Source organism: Anomaloglossus baeobatrachus, chromosome 5 (genome assembly GCF_048569485.1).
Source record: "Anomaloglossus baeobatrachus isolate aAnoBae1 chromosome 5, aAnoBae1.hap1, whole genome shotgun sequence".
NCBI classification, from domain to species: Eukaryota; Metazoa; Chordata; class Amphibia; order Anura; family Aromobatidae; genus Anomaloglossus; species Anomaloglossus baeobatrachus.
In genome coordinates this window covers 195,429,631-195,451,344 of record NC_134357.1, presented here as the reverse complement: position 1 = coordinate 195,451,344, position 21,714 = coordinate 195,429,631, and the positions used below count along the sequence as shown (strand labels likewise).

Genomic DNA, 21,714 nt, shown 5'->3' with positions numbered 1-21,714 from the left:
TATCACCATGGTTATCATATCATAAGTGGACCGATATAAAAAAGGTTACGATAATACCCATGTCTCCACATATGATAGATCAGCCAATATAAATCAATATAGCTAAATATATCCAAGAGAGAAATAAATAAGATGATACATAAAGATTATATATTTTTTTTCTTTCTTTTATCTGTTTCCCTTTCATAAATTCATGGCAGCTCAAATAATTCAGGGCAGTCCATCTTGTACAGTAGGTTAAGGCCACATAAATATCGGATCCTATAGGCGTGAGGATGACGTCTAAATAAAACAAAGTGAATAATATAAATATCATAAAATCAATGCAAGAAAAAGGAGAAAACAAAACCCTAGAACCACAACCATCACAAAAATGAGGCATAAGAAATATTTTCGTTCAGACCCATAGGGTGGAGGGTTTTTAAAGTCCAGATCCACTTGGTCTCCATCCTAGCCAATCTTTGACTAATTTTGCCACCATGAATATTTAAGTCAAGATGATCAATGCCCCTGACCCGTAATAATGTCGGGTTAGACTGATGGTATTGTCTAAAATGACGCGGGATAGTTTTTAATGATGAAATATCCAGACAGTCTGCCACTGCCACTATCCCATTTACGTGCTCCCGAATCCGCACTTTGAACTGTCTGGTCGTCAAGCCGACATAAATTTTGGGGCATGGACAGGTGGCATAATACATGACTGCCGTCGTGGTGCAAGTGATGTATTTTTTGCTAGAGAAGGTGTGTTCCCCCGCAGAATCGGAGAATGAGTCCGTCCTACCCCGCAGAATCGGAGAATGAGTCCGTCCTATCTACATTTTGACAGGCTACGCAGTGACCACAAGGTGCGCAGCCAGTGCGAGTGGTCACAGGGCCAAAAGGGGATGGCTGAGCGGCTCCCTCATAGTGGATAGCAACAAGATGGTCACGCAAGTTTTTTGATCTCCGAATACTTAGCATTGGTCTGTCCGGAATTATTTGGGCTAGAATCGGATCCGCCTGTAATACTGGCCAAAATTTCTGTAGACAAGATCTCATAGCTGAGAATTGGCCATGATAATCCGTGACAAACCTTAAGATTTCGCGTGGTTGAGGCCTCTTAGGAGCATATAACAAAGAGTGACGGGTGGAATGTCTCGCCCTGTTTATAAGCTCTCTTAACACACCGCTTGCTCTAGCCTCTTGCATAGAATCTATGCTTCAGGTCAACAGCTCTCTTTTCAAAGGCGAGATCAGTGGAGAAAATTCTGCGGAGGCGCAAGAATTGGCCCACTGGAATGGACCGGATCATGTGGCTAGGATGTGATGAAGACGCGTGCAAAAGCATATTCCCCGCAGTCTCCTTGCAGAAGATATCGGTTTGGATAGTATTATGGGAGTCCTTTTTGACAATAACGTCAAGGAAATCAACGGACTGAGTGTGGTGAGTGTATGTGACATGGATATTCATGCTATTGGAGTTAAGGATTTTCATAAACTGATGGAGTTCTGTCTTCGTACCCTGCCAGATCAAAAAGATGTCATCGATGTACCGTGCCCAAGAAAGGACACGGTCCATCGACGGCAGCTGATCTGACAGGAAGAGGTCCCTCTCCCACAGCCTCAGGAACAGGTTGGCATATGAGGGGGCAAAAGAAGCCCCCATCGCTGTTCCCTGGAGCTGCAGATAGAAGGACCCCTTGAAGACGAAGAAATTGTGCATTAGAGTGAACTCCAATAACTCCATAATAAGAGACACCATGTCCATAGATAGATTGGACATCTCTAAAAAGAATCGGGAGGCCCGAAGTCCGTCACAATGTTTTATACAGGGATTCTACATCACCTGTTACTAGTATAGTGTCCTCACCCACACAAAGTCCGTCGACTTTCCTAAGGAACTCACCAGTATCCTTGGTGAAAGATGGGAGGCCTTCAACCAATGGTTGGAGTTTGGTGTCAATCCAGCGATTCACATTCTCTAGAAAATTACCTCTACTTGAAACAATTGGTCTCCCTGGTGGTAAATTCACATCCTTATGTACCTTTGGCAGGAGGTACAGTGTGGGAATCACGGGCTCAGTCACATGGAGGGCAGAAGCCAGCTCTTTGGTGACAACATTGTTGTCTAGCGCTATTTTAAGGATCTTCTGATCACCCCATGAGACATCTGCTCACATGACCGCCGCGTAATGGTACTCGCGGCTGTCATGTGACCGGAAGTGTCGGATGTGGGGCGACGCGGCGCACGAGTGGCGTCCTTTGTTGCCAGGACATTGCATGCGTCATGACCACGCCGACCGGGTGCGATTGGCTGATGCCTTGTTTTTAATGCACACTCCCCCTCACTTCACCACTCTCCCTGACGAAGGCTTCCATAGCCAAAACGGCCGTCGGGTAGGACACGGGTGCCACGTGGATCACTGTTTCTCCCTCCAGGTAATGTGACAACCGAGACCAAGTCGTCCTAGTTTTGTCAGTACACTGTACTAGCTCTTGGGGTGCCAGGGTCTCCTTCCCACCACATTTTTCTATACGCAGCAATAATCATCATTGATTTTGTATGACATTATTGTAGATATTGCATTGAATGCTTCTTTGCTGTGGTAGCGATGGGGGTTTAACATGCTGTGGGATTTTGGCCCTGTGATGCCCATTTAATAATTTCCTGTTTGGAGAATCGCTGGCATCTTTGTGCCTATATATCAATTTTATACCTCTATGTATACCATGTTCATGGATAGGCTATTTGTTTGCTAGTAGTTGGGCATTTATCCCTTACTTACCAGTGATCCCCCTGCCTGTGTCCCCACTTGTTTTGTGCCGCCCTGCACCTACCCTATTCTCAATAAAGATTATCACTTTCAGTACATTGGGCTTTTGGTCGTGTTTTTCCCTCTTTTTGATATACATATACATGAATTACAACTTACTCAGCTTCAGACGCACCCTAAAAACGCATCTTTGTAGGGTGGCCTATCACACTCCCTAGCCAAACTAAATTCACACCCCACGCCTTCTCAAAACATAACCCCACGTCAAACTCCATGGCACCCAAATGCATCTCAAGGTTTTGGCCGACTGGTCCAGGCAGCCATCATCTATCCCTCATTTCCTTGAGATGGCTGCATTGTCATTGTAAATAAGCACTTGTACCTTGTCCCCACCAATCTCATTGTAGATTGTAAGCTCTCACGAGCAGGGTTGTCTTTTTTCCCCTCTAATTATTGTATTTTCCATAACTGTTACTTCTTTGTATATGATCCTCCTGAATTGGAAAGCGCTGCGAAATATGTTGGCGCTATAGAAATAAAGATTATTATTATTATTACGTATGGCCTGGGACCAAGTACCCCATAGCCTTGGGGTGGGTCAGTAGTAACTTTCATAAGAAAATATTTTTTACAATGGTAAAGCAAGTTCTTTAGCAGGGGGATGAGCAGGGCACTTGCCTTGTGTGCAGCCAGGAAATGAGGGCGCCGTCGGGTCACCTGATGTGGCAGACAGAGCTGTCTCCCTGGTGGCTGCATTTTGCTCACCCGTAGTGGGACTCAGCCATTCACACAAAGTGCAGCACGGTGGCTGGTAGAAAATAATTTTACAGGCGCAAGTACAATTGAAGCCTTGATTATTACCTTTACCAGATCAGGGCGACATAAGCAGTGTGATCAGGTCAGTTCAGGCCAATATTTATTGTGGAAACAATAAAACAATATGGGGGTTAGCTATGGAATCAATATGAAGAGCAGAGGGAGAGGGGGATAATGGCTCTTGAAACAAACAATGTGGTGGGGGGTAGGCTGTTGAAACAATTTGGCAAGCATGGGAGAGGAATGGCTGTGAAAATAATATGGGAAGAAGCAGAGGATGACTGTGGAAACAATAAAGCAATATGGGAGCAAGGGGATATAGTTGTGGCAGCAATATGGGGAGGAGGGAACGGCTGGAATCAGCATGATGTGGAGGAGAGGGGAATGTATAATGTGCGAGCAAGAAAAGTGATGGGGTGAAATGTGTATGTGGCTGACGTGACATTAAAATTGATGTACTGACTGTGGTTCTGGTGCAAGATTCATGTACTGATGATGATTCAGGTGATGCATTTATGTAGTGATGGTGATTTATTCATGTACTAATGGTGTTCCTACTGATTTATTCATCTGCTGATGGTGGTTCTGGTGATGTATTTCTGTACTAATAGTGGTTCTGGTGATGTATTCCTGTACTGATGTTGGTTCTAATAATATATTCCTGTACTGATGTTGCTTCTTGTGATGCACTTCTGTGCTGCTGGTGGTTCTAATGATGTATTTTTGTACTGATGGTGGTTCTGGTGTTGTATTGGTGATGTATTTCTACACTGGTTATAATTCTTTTGATGTATTAATTTACTGACATTACTGATGTCACAGCTCATCACAGTCGCTGGGACTTGCAAAGCAGAAGGTGAGCCAGAAGTGGCTGCTGCTCAAAGCCTATGTAGTGGTATTTTTTATTTTTACTTACTGGGTTAGTAATGGGGTTGTCTGATAAACACCTCTCTATTACTAACACCAGAGCTTGATGCCAGCTGTGTTTTTAGACAATTCACTGCTAACATCAAACTTAAAAACCATTACCCAGATTGTCAACACACCAGTCCAATTGGAAAGATGCGAGGCAAAGCGCAAGACTTAGCGCATCTAATGTGATTCTCTACTTCTGGGGCAGCTGCGGGCTGGTATTTTCAGGCTGCGAAGGGCCAAATAACCATGGATCTTCCCAGCCTGGTAATATCAGTATATGTATGAACGTGTATACATGTGAAAACGACCACCACGCGTACTAGAAACACTGGTGTGTGAAGGGGTCCTTTATTTCTGGCATGCCACAATCCAAGCACAATCTGATGGGTGCGGCATTGGCCTCACACAATGCAAAGTAATGCATGTTAATGTGTCTGCACTCTCCTATCATTATACTTACAGGAACGTTTCAAGTAAACATAAAAATGTAATTTCATTTACAGTAGGTCTTGGTAACTGAATACTTAAGGACACATTAGATAACATAAAGATTTTTTATTTGAGGTGGTAAGCCATTAAAATGAAAAACTGATACATTTAGGTCATTAGAATCTACGTTAAATCTACAAAATCTCTTTGGTGTGGTATATATATACAAGTTATTGATGATAATTCATGGTAAAGAGAAGACACTTCATGTACAATCAATTACATTGTTTATGGGACGTGACAGCTTATGTGACAAGTAAGACAAGTTTCATGGGCAATAAATGTGAGAGGAATTGTATAAAAGTGCTTATGCACATGACTATATGTATTATTCATTTATATTATTTTACAGGCATGGAAAAATTGTGCCATGTTAAACATGCCATATTAACCAATGTATAACTCTCTGAAATCAGTCTCTGCCTTCATACTTGGAATGACGTTTTGTTTTTTTGCATCAAAAATTCTAAACACATATGAACTATGACTGCTATTTATTGATGAAACAAATAGTTTATAGAAAACGTGACTCCTACAAAAAATACAACTAATGTAAGGAATTCATCATTTGGTTGCATGCAAGCTTAAAAATGTTTTCACTATTTGCCTGTTCATCCATTGATTGGCAGTCTGTTTACACAGGCTGCTTCCTGGGAATAATGGAAATATATAATATGGAAAAATTGAGCAAAATAAAAATCAATAGATCGAAAACAAGCAACAAGTCATATAAAGTGGAAAACTACAGAATAAGCTCAAAAGCCTGTTTTCTTTATATCTCTGTGCTGCCTAGGTAAACTATTCATCTGAGAGACACGGTCAGTGTGTGTAATTCATACTGGAACAAATCTACCCTTTGAGGGGATGGATCGTCGTGGTTAGTTTGACAGCGGTTACAAAGTTCTGCTATTAAAGACTCTGTTTCAATCTAAAGGGTAAGTTGAAAACTTTGAAAATTGCCTGTATTATACAGGAAAAAATGTTCAAAAATAGCGCCAGGAACACTTACCAATACGCGACCTGTTAGCGTCTGAGCCGAAATCATCACACCCGCCCAGTCTTTCACAGATGTCATCCAGCCCACTTCTGCAACAGCTACCTCTTCTTTCTCATCTGTTGGCTTGTAGTCTCCATCATTTCCCTGGGTACTGACTGTATTTGCAACTTTTTGTGCCTCCTGAAAGAAAAGATACATCATTTAATTGTGATGCAGAAAACGTAAATATTGTGTACAAAACATTACCAACATTCATCAAGAAAACATTATAAGGCCCCCTTCACACGTCCATATAAAAGATGTACTGTAAGAGGAAATAATGGTAACGGTGTCACCGGTGTTTTGGATCATCGTAGCTGTTTTTACCATCAGTGTGTCTTCAGAGTTTTTGTGGTATGGATGAAGAAAGAATGACATTACAAAGCTTCTCCTATACTTTGCAACGTTAGACACATACAGCATATGGATGCCATCCATGTACTGTACGTGTTTTTCATGGACCCATAGACTTGTATTGGCCCTTCTCATCTGAACATATAAGCAGCCCCACAGGTTATAATGGGTATGTGGGGTATCCATGAAAAAAATGGATACCACATGTACTGGAAATACGGACATGTGAAGGAGGCTTAAAAGAAAAAACGTTTCAGAACTGGAAAAACAACTCAGCAAACGTACGGCAGGGGTTTGTCTCATGCAAGAATGAGTGGCAAGGAACATTGAAATCCAATGCCTGAGTCTATGGACAGGCTGATGTTTTAGATGAAATGACCCAGCTGTGATTCAAGTCACTACTTACAGACAGTATAGATGGAAGGGCAGTCAGACAATTTGGGATCAGAAAACAGGAGGACACAACAGGAGTTAGGGAGTAAGCAGAGACGCAGTCAAGTAACAGGCCGAGGGTCAGAATTCCAGGAAAGTACGTATCAGAGTCAGGGAGCAGACAGAGATGTAGTCAGGTAATGGTCCGAGGTCAGAAGCCAGGAGGTAACGACAAGAACAGGGAGCAGGCAGAGATGTAGTCAGGTAATGGTCCGAAGTCAGAAGCCAGGAGGTAACAACAAGAATAGGGAGCAGGCAGAGAAGGGTCAATAAACAGTCCGGGTCAAGAAGCCTAGTTTAGAACACAAGTACGAACAGGAAACAAGAGCACACTGCAGAACCAGAGAGTATGACTGTCAAGGTTCTGGGAAAGCATGCTCTGTAATAAAACAGAGTAATTACCAGGAATGTTGAACACATGAGTAAGAGCACCTCCCAGAACCAGCATGGAAAACTGTAGTGTCAAACAACCTGTCAACAAGTGCTCAAAAAAACACAGCAGAGCATCTCCAAATGAAAAATGCTCTGCACAAAGGAAACCTGTAACTACCAGCTCTGTAGTTCAGGAGAGTGTGGCAGAGCATCACCAGTGTGCAAGATGCTCTGCACAGCGAAACTGTGACACCAGCCAAAATCAGCAGTTTTAGCTGATGTTTGATTGCCCAGGGTGACTTTATATTACTGTTTTCCCATACTGGCAATATAGGGAACAGTGGTAGTCATTACTGAGTCCTGATCATCAATGCAGTCTATATAAATTGTGGCAGGCACAGCTGGCAAGATTAATTGCCAGTATTTGCCCATCTGGGAGCACCAGGAGGCACCATAAAGAAGCAGAGGAAAGATGGGTGCTATTTTATTTTATATTTTGGGTTCCAATAAGTTCTTGGTGTGCTCTATGTTGGTCAATAATAACTGCCTATTCGGGAAGTGGGATAGTTTAAGGCATATCGCCAGCTTTAGCTGCATAAATATTCATAGTACACATGTGACAGTGATGTGGGTGGTGGCCTGAAACCATGACAGGTCCCAAAGATTAACTGATCTTGTGCAAATTTACATACAGTTATGCTTAAAAGTTTACATACCCCAGCAGATTTTTTGCTTTCTTGGCCTCTTTTCAAAGAATATGAATGATAACACAATTTTTTTTCCACTCATGGTTAGTGGTTGGGAGAAGCCATTTATTGTCAAACTACTGTGTTTTCTCTATTTAAATCATAATAACAACCAAAAACATTCAAATGACCCTGATCAAAAATTCACATTGTCATTATGTTGTTGTCATTATGATTTAAAAAGAGAAAACACAGTAGTTTGACAATAAATGGCTTTACCCAACCACTAACCATGAGTGAAAAAAAGATTTTGTGTTATCATTCATATTCTCTGAAAAAAGACCAAGAAAGTAAACAATCTGCCGGGGTATGTAAACTTTTGAGCACAACTGTAGGCAGTAGGAATAATAACCAGTTGTACACGTGTGCTAGTGCTGTGGGGACTCAGAGACCCTTAGTCAGATAAGTCTACACCAGCAATGTAAATGGCAGGTTGGAGGTCATGGATTTTGGTTTTGGGCCACATTCATTGAGTTATGCCTCTGTTTCAAACAGTTTCTGAAAAATAAAACAAATTAAATATATATATATAATTGCCCTAGTCTGTCTGTCTGTCCAAGAAATTACATCATACGCTGGAACCGCCTAAACCAAGCCTACACAGCTCCAACAGGCCGAACACCCCCCCACACACACACACCCACACCTTACTCTACCCACACCCAATCACCAGCGACGACCGCTCAATTAGGACACGCCCACTCACTGAAACCCTGACAACGCCATGACGCAGCTGGCGGACAGGTACAAGGGACATCGCCATGGAAGCTCCCTACACCTGACGCGATGGAGCACAGTAAGCTCCGACCCACAGGAGGCCCCAAAGCACAGGTCAGTGTCCCAACTATGCCACAGAGACACAGAGGGACGGGGATCGGAGGAGACACAGCTGCGGCATCGCAGGGCTTCCCTGCGCCATAGAGACACAGAGGATGGACGGGAACCGAAGGAGACGCAACTGCGGCATCGCAGGGCTTCTCCACACCACTGAGACACAGAGGATGGACGAGGACCGGAGGAGATGCAGCTGCGGTATCGCAGGGCTTCCCCGCGCCACAGAGAGACACAGAGGGACAGGGACCGGAGGAGACGCAGCTGCGGCATCGCAGGGCTTCCCCACGCCACAGAGACACATAGAGGGACGGGAACAGGAGGAGATGCAGCTGCAGCGCACTAGGAACCCAGCACTCCGGGACGCAGCTCTCCCACTAACCATTGATAAATGCAGGGGAAGCACATGGCTACTTAAATATTAACAGTGCTGTGAATGTTAAGGAGCCGCTCATTACTATTCATGAACCGTTCATTACTATTCATGAGCGGCTACTGAACATTCACTGCAGTGTTAATATTTAAGTAGCCAGCATTCATCGGTGATTAGTGAGAGAGCTGCGTCCCGGAGTGCTCATGAGCCAATCATTACTATTCATGGCCAGCAGGAAATGAAGCCACACACACACACACACCACGACTCCCACACAGCCCAACACAAACACACACACACACACTGGCACACACAAACGACCACGCACACACACCGCTGCACACACACAACAACCCCGCTCATATCAAACACACCCCCCACACACATACAACCACCCACACGGGCGCACACACATACAGCTGCACACAAACACTCCCGCACACACACATCGCCCCACAATCACACACCCCCACTCACACACCGCGGCACACAGACAAATACACACACACCGCACAAAAAACACCCCCCACAACACACACACATCGCCCCACATACGCACCGCAATACACACACAACGCAATACAAACACACCGTGGAACACAAACACTGCCCTACACAGACACCCACATACCAGGATGGGGGCCATACAAGGATGGAGACTATACCAGTATGGGACACAGACCAGGATGCTGCATACACAAGGATCCTGCCTATACCATGATGGGGCCACATACCAGGATGGGACCACATACCAGGATGGGGCCACATACCAGGATGGGGGCCATACAAGGATGAAGACTATACCCGGATGGGACACAGACCAGGAAGCTGCATACACAAGGACCCTACCTATACCACGATGGGGGCACATACCAGGATAGCAGCAATCACAGGATGGGGCCACATACCAGGATGGGGCCACATCATAGCATCAGCCCACATACCAGGATGGGGGCCATACCAAGATGGAGACTATACCAGGATGGGACACAGACCAGGATGCTGCTTGCCTACACCAGATGGCGCACACAGACCAGGATGGGGGCACATGTCAGGATGGTGGCTACACCACGATGGGGGCACATACCAGTATGGGGTCACATTACAGCATCAGCCCACATACCAGGCCAACCCACACCTTCCAACGCCACAGTCTGGAACTCACCGCCACCCACATTGGAAAAGCGGAGTGGACGCCGCACAGGAGCGAGCAGCCGGCGGACAGGTACAATGGATACCTTAGGAAACATTCTGGATGGTGCCTATACCGGGAGGCTGCTGACACCAGATTGCGCACACAGACCAGGATGGGGCCACATGTCTGGATGGTGGCTGCACCACGATGGGGGCACATACCAGCATGGGGCCACATCAAAGCATCAGCCCACATACGAGGATGAGGGCCATACAAGGATGGAGACTATACCAGGATGGGACACAGACCAGCATGCTACATACACAAGGATCCTGCCTTTACCACGATGGGGGCACATACCAGGATGGCGGCAATCACAGGATGGGGCCACATACTCCGTGACATTGCCCTGACCTGACTTCTTTACTTGACTATACTTGATCATTTGCTACCACTATCTATGTGGGTATCTTTCACAGATTATGACAAACAACATTTAACCTTCCGGCCTTACAAGGGCTCCTAAAGAAAAAACGCAACCCAGCAACACAACAGACAAGCAGCAGAAAGAAGCCAACAACAACGTCACAAGAAACACAATGCTACAAAGGAAGACCAGACAACCACACGAGCACAAACATCACACACAACCTCAAGAAGAAGCCACACTACAACACAAGAACGCCTTACTAACCCTGGATGCAGAATCTCAGACACAACAGCCAGAAAAAGAGAATCTTCCACAAACTAAGGACACATTTTTCAATGATATTGCTAATTCACACAGTATACTGTTAATGCAGTTAGTTCCCAACAATATTTAGTTACAAATAGTTACATCTTCATGTTAAACATGCACAATTTTTAAACAATAAAATTTCTTTGACAAAAAATATATTGTGTCTTCCTTCCATTATTAGTAAAAAACATACATTAACTACACAGTAAATTCTAGAATACCCGATGCGTTAGAATCGGGCCACCATCTAGTATATATATATATACATAGAGCATATTTAGTTACTATCCACCTTCGTTGGTAAACAGTGTTTTAGTCCAACCATTTTTGCTAGTCTCAAGCCAAAAAACTATTCTTCTTCCATCACATAACATATCACTAGAAAAACATACAGTAAGTAAATATTAGAAGAAGTTATTCCTTTTGAGAGCGCATTCCTTTTATTGAAATACCACTTTAGGCTTTGTGCGCACTAGACCGTTTTACCCGCGGATTTGCTGCGGAAATTTCTTGAGAAAGGTGTTAAATCTTTCTGCAGACATTTCCCAGCAAAACCTATGGAAAAAAAAAATATGTGTGCGCTCACTACGGATTTTTCTCAAGGAAAGTTTTCTTGAGAAAATGTTCTCGAGAAACTTTCTTGAGAAAATGAGCATGTTCATTATTTCCTGCGGATTACCCCTGGATTTGCACTTATCCATTCATAAAAATCCGCAGGGAAAAATCCGCGGGTAATTCGCGGCAAATCCGCGGCAAATCTGCGGCAAATCCGCATGCGTTTTTGCCACGAATTTGGTGCGGATTTTTTTCCGCAGATGCAAGAATCTTCAGCTCCCAGAATGTATCTCAAGAAAGTTTCTTGAGAAACATGACATTTCTAGTGCGCACATAGCCTTACAGTATATTGCTAAGTGAGCCTGTAGGTCGTGCAATGAATAAGCCTAGTAGTTTTCGACCATTACATCCCATACGTCCAACATGAAGGTTGGAAAAGCTCTGTAATTAGCTGGAACCTCATTTTCCACATCTCATTTCTCTGCAATCCAAGAACACGTCAATGATAAGTGAATAAAGTAGATGGGATTTTCATGCAAAGATACAAAAACTCTGCAGCAACAGCTTTTCATGCCCTATATATTCTTTCCTTTCTCTAATCACTAGGGAAGAGAAATCCGGACATTCTAAACTATGCTATTGTAAACAGTAACAACTATACCATAATAATAACTGTAACTACCAGTGGATAAGCTTAGCGGCACAATAGGAATGGGGCTTTGCCAGTAAGTGGGTGTGTCTTAAGCATGCAGGTAAGTATAAAAGCGTGGTTATGATGGTTATGATGTGTTCAGCTGCTTTACAAGAACATGAAGTGTGCTGTAATATGTGTCTAATATGTGAGTAGTGTGTGATGCATGTGTCTGATATATAAGTGATGTGTATGCTGCATGAGCATGTGTCTGATATGTAAGCGCTTTGTGTGATGTATGTAAGCAGGCGTGTAACAATCACAGTCACAGAGTTCAAAACAGAGTCTGAGTCCAGGGGTGGAGGGGGTCCGTTGTCACCAGCACATATTTCCAGTGGCTGTGCAGCATCAGACGCACATTCAGCTGAAGTGTATTGCTCCAAAGAGACCCACTGGGTGCCTGTGCACAGTAACACAAGCTGCCAAGCAATCAAAGGCTGGTAGCTGACGTCGGACTGCCTGTGATTGGTGGCATGGCAGTGATGTCATGCACTACTCGTCGCTAACACGTGTAGTCAGTTGCCAGGGTAGCGGAGGGAAGGAGAGTAGACTCATTTATTTTTTATGCATTAAAAAACAGAGGCAGAACAGGAGGCATTTACACCAGGATGGTGGACATATATACCCGAAAGGGGACCAGGACGGTGAATATATATAACAGTATGGTCCTGGAATGAGGAACTTATATACCAGGATTGGCCACATATATACCAGGATGAGGAACATATATACCAGGATGGGGGACAGTATATACAAGGATGGACCCAAGATGGGGAACATACATACTAGGATGGGGGACATATATACCAGGATGGGGACATATATACCAGCACGGGGCAAAGATGGGGGACATGAGTTCAAGATTCGGGGACGTTACTACATAATGCGGGAGCGGGAGGCAACTCATAAGTACTTAAGCTAAAAGGGCCTATATATCTGATCAACAAGCGGGGACAGGTCCAAATTTTGCGCCGGGACCCATCGAACTCTAGTTATGCTACTGCCAATAAGGCAGAGATCACAAATTTGTTTTGGATGTCCGTTTGCCTATTGTCAATTGCAAATTTGAATTTATGCTAAAAAAGGATCCATTACATAGCTGATACAAGCAAAGCAGAGAGCTCTCACAGATTAGTAAGAGCTCCATTATGTGACAGTTTTTAGAATGAAAAAAAAAATTGTGTTTCTTATTTTTTAAAATGTGACACCAAACAAAATCTAGACAGACTCTCAATGTCACCCCTCCTCTTACACATGTATCAGTTATTTAACCGATTTCTTTTGAACAGTAGTTCATTTGTCTGTTCCGGAAACGGAACTCCCAAACATGAACATATACAGTATGTATCTGAAATGTGAGCCATGTGTGTATTATGTATAGTGTGTCTGTGTGTGTGTGTGTGTGTGTGTGTGTATGTGTGTGTGTGTGTGTGTGCGTGTGTGTGTTCTGCATGTGTGTATTATATATACTGTGTGTGTGTGCTGCATGTGTGTATTATGTATACTCCGTATGTGCTGCATGTGTGTATTATATATACTGTGTGTGTGCTGCATGTGTGTATTATGTATACTCCGTATGTGCTGCATGTGTGTATAATGTATACATACCTCCCAACGTTTGAAGAAAGGAAGGGGGGACAAGTAAGCGGCGCGTGTAGCGCGCCGCGGCAAAATTTGACCACGCCCCTAGCCACACCCATTCGTCAGTAAGGGTCATTCAGCAGATGCCCCAGACTGTTCGTTAATAGTCATAGCAGCCAGAATTTTCTTATATTTCTATGTGTCACTATATGACATTGCTTATTTGCACCAAACATGTATCAAATAAGGGACAATGCATAAAAAATGCCGCAGACACGCAATAATCAGAGGAGATTGTTATTCCGCTCATGGCCCGGACACTTGCAGAAAAATGCAGCATTTCTGATACGTGTGAACACGGCCTCAGTGATACATTTTTATTACATTTTTTATGGGTTTTAATAAAGAAAAATAATAAATTGCCCCATTTTTTCCCGCCATTTACCGATCCCCATCAATAATCTGATCGCTGCGTTGTTTCGAGTCGTTACGATTACAGGGACACCAAATATGTCCATGTTATTTGCTGATTTGTGATGTTTATTATTTTAGAAAAAAGTGCAATAAACTTACATTATTCTATTTTTTTGTTATTTTTAGTAATTTTATTAAAAGAAAAAAAAAATCTCTTTTCCTCTCCCTCTAGAATAAAGCAGATAGAGACACTGCTGTGTACAATGGAGCTGTGTCCTTTGTAATCTGCTGTGTAAGAGGCTGCATTGTAGCTTTATTCATATGTCATCAATTCCTAGTGGCTCAACAGCTATAGCAGCTAGGAAAGCTGCTGGAGACATGTTTGAAAGTTGCTGGTTCAAATCCAAGTTGGTGAAAATAAAAATTTCATTTTGTAATTTTGTATTTTTTCCATATTTCTTTATAGTAGTTTTATGGGTACAAATGAATCTGACTCCTTCACCTACAAAGAGATGCAGTATCTATCTGTCTGTCTGTCTGTCTATCTATCTATCCATGTATCTATCTATCTATCTATCTATCCATGTATCTATCGATCTATCTATCTATCTATCTATCTGTCTGTCTGTCTGTCTATCTATCCATGTAACTATCTATCCATGTATCTATCTATCTATTATATATATATCATGTATCTATCCATATGTCTATCTATTTATCTATCATGCATGTATCTATTATCTGTCATGTATGTATACGGTATATATATATCCCTCTATCATCCATCCATCAATCTTTGCAGCTAAATAATCTGCTTCTGCTTTGTCTCCTGCACTATAGAGGTTAAGATCACCAAATCTTCTAATGGTTTACAATATGGGCAGTGGCTCAGAGGTAGAGCTGCTGCCTATGGAGCAATGAGCTTCACAGGTTCGAGTACCGGTCAGTGCCGATAATAATTTAATTTATTCACTCCACTGAGGGGAGGAGTCAGGACATTAGCTGTGAGCTGGGAGTGCAGGACAGACCTGAAAAATCGTGGCAGTCCCGCAGAATCCGGGACGGTTGGGAGGTATGTATACTCTGTGTGCTGCATGTGTGTATTATGTATACTGTGTGTGTGCTGCATGTGTGTATTATGTATACTGTGTGTGCTGTATGTGTGTATTATGTATACTGTGTGTGTGCTGCATGTGTGTATTATGTATACTCTGTGTGCTGCATGTGTGTATTATGTATACTGTGTGTGTGCTGCATGTGTGTATTATGTATACAGCAGAGTGAAGGCAGATAGCCGTAACGTACATGACTGAGGCAGTGATAGATCCAGGAAAGGGTTAAGGAGTAAGGGATGGGTTTTTACCTAAGGAATGTGGTGGTGGTCAGCGAGCAGGAGGAGAGATGGGGGCAGGGGCCATATAAGAAATAGGTCCCATGTTAAGGTGTCATTCCTTTGTCCTGGACTCAAAGACTGAACCAGCAGTTAGCATCTGTCCCTTCTGAACTTTCTGAACATCAAACTTTAAGAAGATCCAGACCTCCTGAGAGACTAACTTCTGAAATGGCCAATAGGACTCACAATAGGATCATAAGTCCTTCTGTTACTTCTAGGAAAAGAGCAAAGCGCAGCTCGGCCTCTGATCCATCTTACAGGCCAGGAGGAAAAATATAATATCAGAAGAACAAGGTACAGAGAAAAGAGCCAGACCATCTAATCAGAGAGACACCAAGAAGTGCAAGGAGAAAGTCCAGCTCTACTGAGGTGCCAGCCAGAGAAGCAGCCACACAAGCTACAACTGACGTGACGACAGCCCACGATGGATCCTTAGAACTTCCTCAACAATCTTTGCATCATTCTAGAGGACATCATACGGCCTCAACCCAGGAACTAAACCAACACGGGGGGATGGGCTTAGGACACACAACTTTTCCGGATCCGGGTTCACATTACACGAGGAGTGGTAGGAATCCAAAAAGACAACTGCGCAAAAGTACTTTAACCAGACAAAGACTTCATCGGCCGGCTCAGGATGTGAGTCAGGCAATAAATCTACAGCTACAAGACTCAGCAGAGATTCCAGACAATGACTATGACACAGATAACGACTCCCCACTAGAGGGCAGCAGCACGCAGCACTTCAATAATGAAGGGGCTGTAGAGACTATAACTAATACGTCACGGACGGCTGGTCAACCTAGGACGCAGCCAGGTATTGGTGAGAACACTTTTTCTTGTCCTATATCTAGTGTAACAACACCTGTAATAAGTCCGGTGGGCGCAGTTGGGGGTGCAGTTCCCGGCAATGTAGGATGGGATCTTAATTCAGTAGTACAGCAATTAGTGTCAGGGGTTAAGGAGGCTTTGAGTCAGTCTAGCTTACCCATAACTTCTTCTCCTATTGCTGCATGGTGTGGAAATGGTCGCAGGACATCGGAGGTGGTAAGTCAGGCGTGTGCTGATCCAGAGACACAGGAGGACGCAGTAATTTCACAAGGGGTTACATTATCTGATGCAGCAAAAGGAGAATTATATGTATGTTTTGAGGGTCCTCTAGGAATTCATTTGAAACAGGAGGTTAGGGAGAAGATTTGGGCCGACGAATATGTGGAAATATTTTCATTATTGCCCTTAGAAAAATATAACTTGGATAGAGTCAGGTTTGATGAGAGGAAAAGAGAGGAACAAGAAAGACGGTATTGTCTCATCCCCCAAACATTTAGCAATTGGTTCCAGGCCTTTGCCATATTAGCAAGTGTAATAGGCCAAAAAACTCCTGAACATTGCTCTGCCTTATTTTGTTACATGAATTCTATCGGGGAGGCGCACCGTGTGTATGGAGGTTTAGCATGGCTGCGCTATGATGAGCAGTTTCGCCAACGAAAGGCTGGTCGCCAAGGGATTCGTTGGGATCACAAAGATATTGGTTTATGGATGCGTCTCATGACAGCGCCACGTGGGGTTAATCAGCCCTTTCAGGGCTATGTCGGCAGATCATCAGCAATCGGATTGTCGGCAGCAAACAGAAAGGTTGCTGCTGGCAGTTCAATGATAGCCAGTGCAGATTCGGAAACACATGCAGGTACAGACATGAATGCACCTTCTGTAGTGGAAACCATAGCCTATCAAAATGCTTTACACGAAATAAAACCCCAACAGCAGAGATTAACCAAAAAGGGGGAAACCCCAATTAGACTCGGGGAGATGGTGGGATATCTAAGCAGGTACCCAGATAGAAAAGCAGCACAATTGCTGGGGGAGGGCTTCTCAGAAGGTTTTAAGATCCCATCTACTTCAGGCCCATTAACCTGTTCTCGTAACCTTGCTTCAGCTTATACATATTCTCACATTGTCTCCACAAAACTAAACAAAGAAATTGACCTGGGCCGCATGGCAGGCCCATTCCCCAAAATGCCAATAGAAAACTTAAGGGTCTCTCCATTGGGGGTGGTCCCAAAGAAGGAACCCAATAAGTTTAGGCTGATCCATCATCTGTCCTTCCCTCATGGAAGCTCAGTTAATGATGGAATCGATCAGGAACTTTGCACAGTCTCGTATACTTCATTTGATACAGCGATTGCATGGGTACAGAAGTACGGCAGAGGAGCTTTAATGGCAAAAACAGACATTGAAGCTGCCTTTAGACTCTTACCAGTCCATCCAGAAAGCTTCCATCTCTTGGGTTGTCAGTGGCAGGGAAGGTTTTATGTAGACTTGTGTTTACCGATGGGCTGCTCCATCTCATGCTCCTTGTTTGAATTATTTAGCACATTTTTGGAGTCGGTAGTAAAGAAGGAAGCCGGCGTGCGTTCTGTCCTGCATTATCTAGATGATTTCCTATGTATAGGTCCACCAAAGTCATTTGTTTGTGCTTCATTATTGGCAGCGATTCAGTCGGTTTTTAAGCGTTTCGGAGTACCGTTAGCATCAGATAAAACAGAAGGCCCGTCTACACTTATCAAGTTTTTAGGAATTTTGATTGACAGTGAGGCCATGGAGTGCAGATTACCGGATGACAAGGTCAGTGATCTGCTGGAGGCAGTCAGAGAAGCTAGATCTCACCGTAAGATCAGATTAAAGGATCTACAATCGCTGTTAGGAAAAATGAACTTTGCGTGTCGCATTATTCCAATGGGTAGAGTTTTTTGTAGGCGCCTAGCTGCAGCTACCTCAGGCATAACCTTTCCACATCACTTTGTGCGGCTGGCTAGAACATTAAAGGACGATCTGGCGGTATGGGAACAGTTCTTAATGGAGTTTAATGGGAGGTCATTGTGGATCAGACCACCGGTTTCAAATTTTGATCTAGACATCCACACTGATGCAGCGGGGTCAACTGGTTTTGGTGCATATTGTTCGGGACAGTGGTGTGCAGATAGGTGGCCAGAGAGTTGGAGAAACAAGGGGTTAACACGAAACTTAGTACTCCTTGAATTGTTCCCCATAGTGGTTGCTTGTGAAATTTGGTGCAATATTTTCCAAAACCGAAAAGTGAGATTTCATTGTGATAATTTGGGAGTTGTAGAAGTCATCAACAAACAATCAGCTTCTTCCCTGCCTGTTGTTACGTTGCTGCGTCATCTAGTGCTGCGCTGTTTAAAGTCAAATTGTCAGATTACAGCTGTGCATGTCCCCGGTGTTTGCAATTCTGTGGCTGATGCTCTGTCTCGTTTTCAGTGGGACAGATTCCGTTCGTTAGCCCCGATGGCAGAGGTACAAGGCAAGAAGTGTCCGGATTTTCTGTGGTCACTGCCAATGACACCGCATACGCTCTGATAGAACGGTCTGTAGGTGTAAGCACATGGCAGAGGTACCAGTCAGCATGGAGGGAATGGGAAGACTTGTGTGCTCTAGTGGCACATGATGCCAGGTTACATGACAATGTTTCCTTGTTGTTATTTTACATTAGCAGGGCCTTTGTGGACGGTACTTCATTGTCCAGTATTGATAGTAAAATGTCTGGATTAGCTTTTTGGTTTAAGTTGCACGACTTCACTGATTACACAAAGCATTTTTTAGTTAAGCAGGCCCTAAAGGGTTACAGAAAAAGTTGTAAGAAGACCAGAGATAAACGGCGTCCGATTTCTTTCCAGTTATGGCAGCAGATACTGAGTGTACGAGGCCGAGTCTGGAGCAGTCCGTTTGAAGTGTTACTCTTTAGTTGTGCATTCACACTGGCCTTTTTTGGAGCTTTTAGAATCAGCGAGTTAGTGTCGAGTAGCTCCACCAGAAGTGGGGGTCTACAAGACAAGGACGTGCATCAGTACACAGACAGATTGGAATGTTTTCTGGCAAAGTCAAAAACTGATCAACAGGGTAGAGGAAAATGGATCACATTGTTTCCTTTAAGCGGTTCCAGGGCCTGCCCGGTCATCTGTTTTAGAAACTATGTCTCAATAAGGCCAAATATCCAAGGTTCATTACTAATTCATGAGGATTGTAAGTCATTGTCACAATTTCAATTCACAGCAGTTCTTAAAAAATGCCTGACAATATTGGGAGAGTCTCCAAATGCATTCACTTCACACTCATTTAGGATAGGAGCAGCCACAGAAGCTGCTAGATGGGGCTTAGAGCCTGACATAGTTAAAAAAATCGGGAGATGGGAATCGAGCAGATTTAAGAGCTACATTAGATTGCATTTATTATAAATGGCGTACATGTATATATATGTGTACATTTTGGTAATCTTATAGTAGTTGTGTCTTCATTTAGACAATTGTGTGATAATTGTGTTTTTGTTTTAGCTGAACAGCAATGCCTGGTTTGGATCATGGGACATTCATTTGTTTTTGGGGGGCCTTACGTGCAGCAGTCAGGCCTAATGGTAAACAGTTGGGGTTGCCCAGTTCCTTGGCACGGGTGACATGGATAGGAAAGAGGGGAATGCAGTGGCATCAGCTGTTAAAAGAAATCCAGTATCATGTGGAGTTCTGCCGCCCCCCGGACGTCTTACTTATCCATTTAGGTGGTAATGATTTAGCAATAAGAACATCAAGACATTTAGTTAGGAACATAAAGCTCGATATGTTGAATTTATGGAGGTCTTACCCAGAAACAGTGGTGGTCTGGTCGGATATAGTAGCTAGACAAATGTGGAGAACAGCGCGATCAGTGGCTCGCATCAATAATACAAGGATAAAGGTTAATAAAAAAATAACAAAATTTGTGTTGGAAAACGGAGGGGTGGCCATACGTCACCAGATGCTTGAAAATACAAAGGAACATTTTTGGAGAGATGATAAGGTACATCTTAATGACATTGGCATTGATATATGGATGTTGGGAATACAAGAAGGAGTAGAACGAGCCATTAAGTTGTGGAGGAACTCACTCTTGTAAGGTGTCACAAGAGCGAGTCTTGGCGGGATGTGGTTGTTTAAACCCCCTCTTTGTTGGTTGGAGAATTATGTTTTTAATGGGGTCCCTGGGCCAGAGCTCAGCGGACAGTGGAATATGGGTCCCTGGGGAGGAGCTCAGCGGACAGTGGAATAGATGGGTCCCTGGGGAGGAGCTCAGCGGACACAAGGAAAATGATCAAGGGGTATACCCAGATTCCCCCTTGAGCTAGGTGTACACGGCGGAGGGGGATATGGGGCTGGGATTTATAACAACCACATCTCTGGGCCGATAATCTTGTTTTTTCTTGTTGATGTTTTTTCTTATAAAAATAAAGGGCTGCTGTGGCCAAAATTTTAATCCATGTCACGCAGTGTGTGGTGTCTTATTTATTAGGTTACCAGGAGCGCAATTCACTAGTCCATCAGTCAAGCAGAGTGAAGGCAGATAGCCGTAACGTACATGACTGAGGCAGTGATAGATCCAGGAAAGGGTTAAGGAGTAAGGGATGGGTTTTTACCTAAGGAATGTGGTGGTGGTCAGCGAGCAGGAGGAGAGATGGGGGCAGGGGCCATATAAGAAATAGGTCCCATGTTAAGGTGTCATTCCTTTGTCCTGGACTCAAAGACTGAACCAGCAGTTGTCCCACCCACCCTCCCTATAATAAAGGGAAATGTATCAATATCAGGACATTGCAACACTGTCAATATTCTAACAATGTTTTGGTATTCAACATCATCGGTATTTTATCAACATTATTAGTATTGTATCAATTGTTATCAGTAATGTATCCAAATTGACAATGTCATATCAACATATTAATATTGTATTAACATTTTAATATTGTATGTTACAGCAGCATTTGGCGGCGGGATGTGGTTGTTTAAACCCCCTCTTTGTTGGTTGGAGAATTATGTTTTTAATGGGGTCCCTGGGCCAGAGCTCAGCGGACAGTGGAATATGGGTCCCTGGGGAGGAGCTCAGCGGACAGTGGAATAGATGGGTCCCTGGGGAGGAGCTCAGCGGACACAAGGAAAATGATCAAGGGGTATACCCAGATTCCCCCTTGAGCTAGGTGTACACGGCGGAGGGGGATATGGGGCTGGGATTTATAACAACCACATCTCTGGGCCGATAATCTT

General features: G+C 43.7%; 1 protein-coding gene across 12 annotated transcripts in view; it reads right to left on the bottom strand.

Moving 5' to 3' along the window:
• The window catches only part of KCNMA1 (potassium calcium-activated channel subfamily M alpha 1), a 1,029,133-nt gene that overhangs the window by 647,578 nt on the left and 359,841 nt on the right, over window positions 1-21,714 (bottom strand). For all 12 annotated transcript variants that reach the window (XM_075349081.1, XM_075349079.1, XM_075349082.1 and 9 more), the window contains exon 2: window positions 5,986-6,153. In XM_075349081.1, the coding sequence (XP_075205196.1) occupies window positions 5,986-6,153 (168 nt within the window). The remainder of the gene's footprint in view (window positions 1-5,985; window positions 6,154-21,714) is intronic.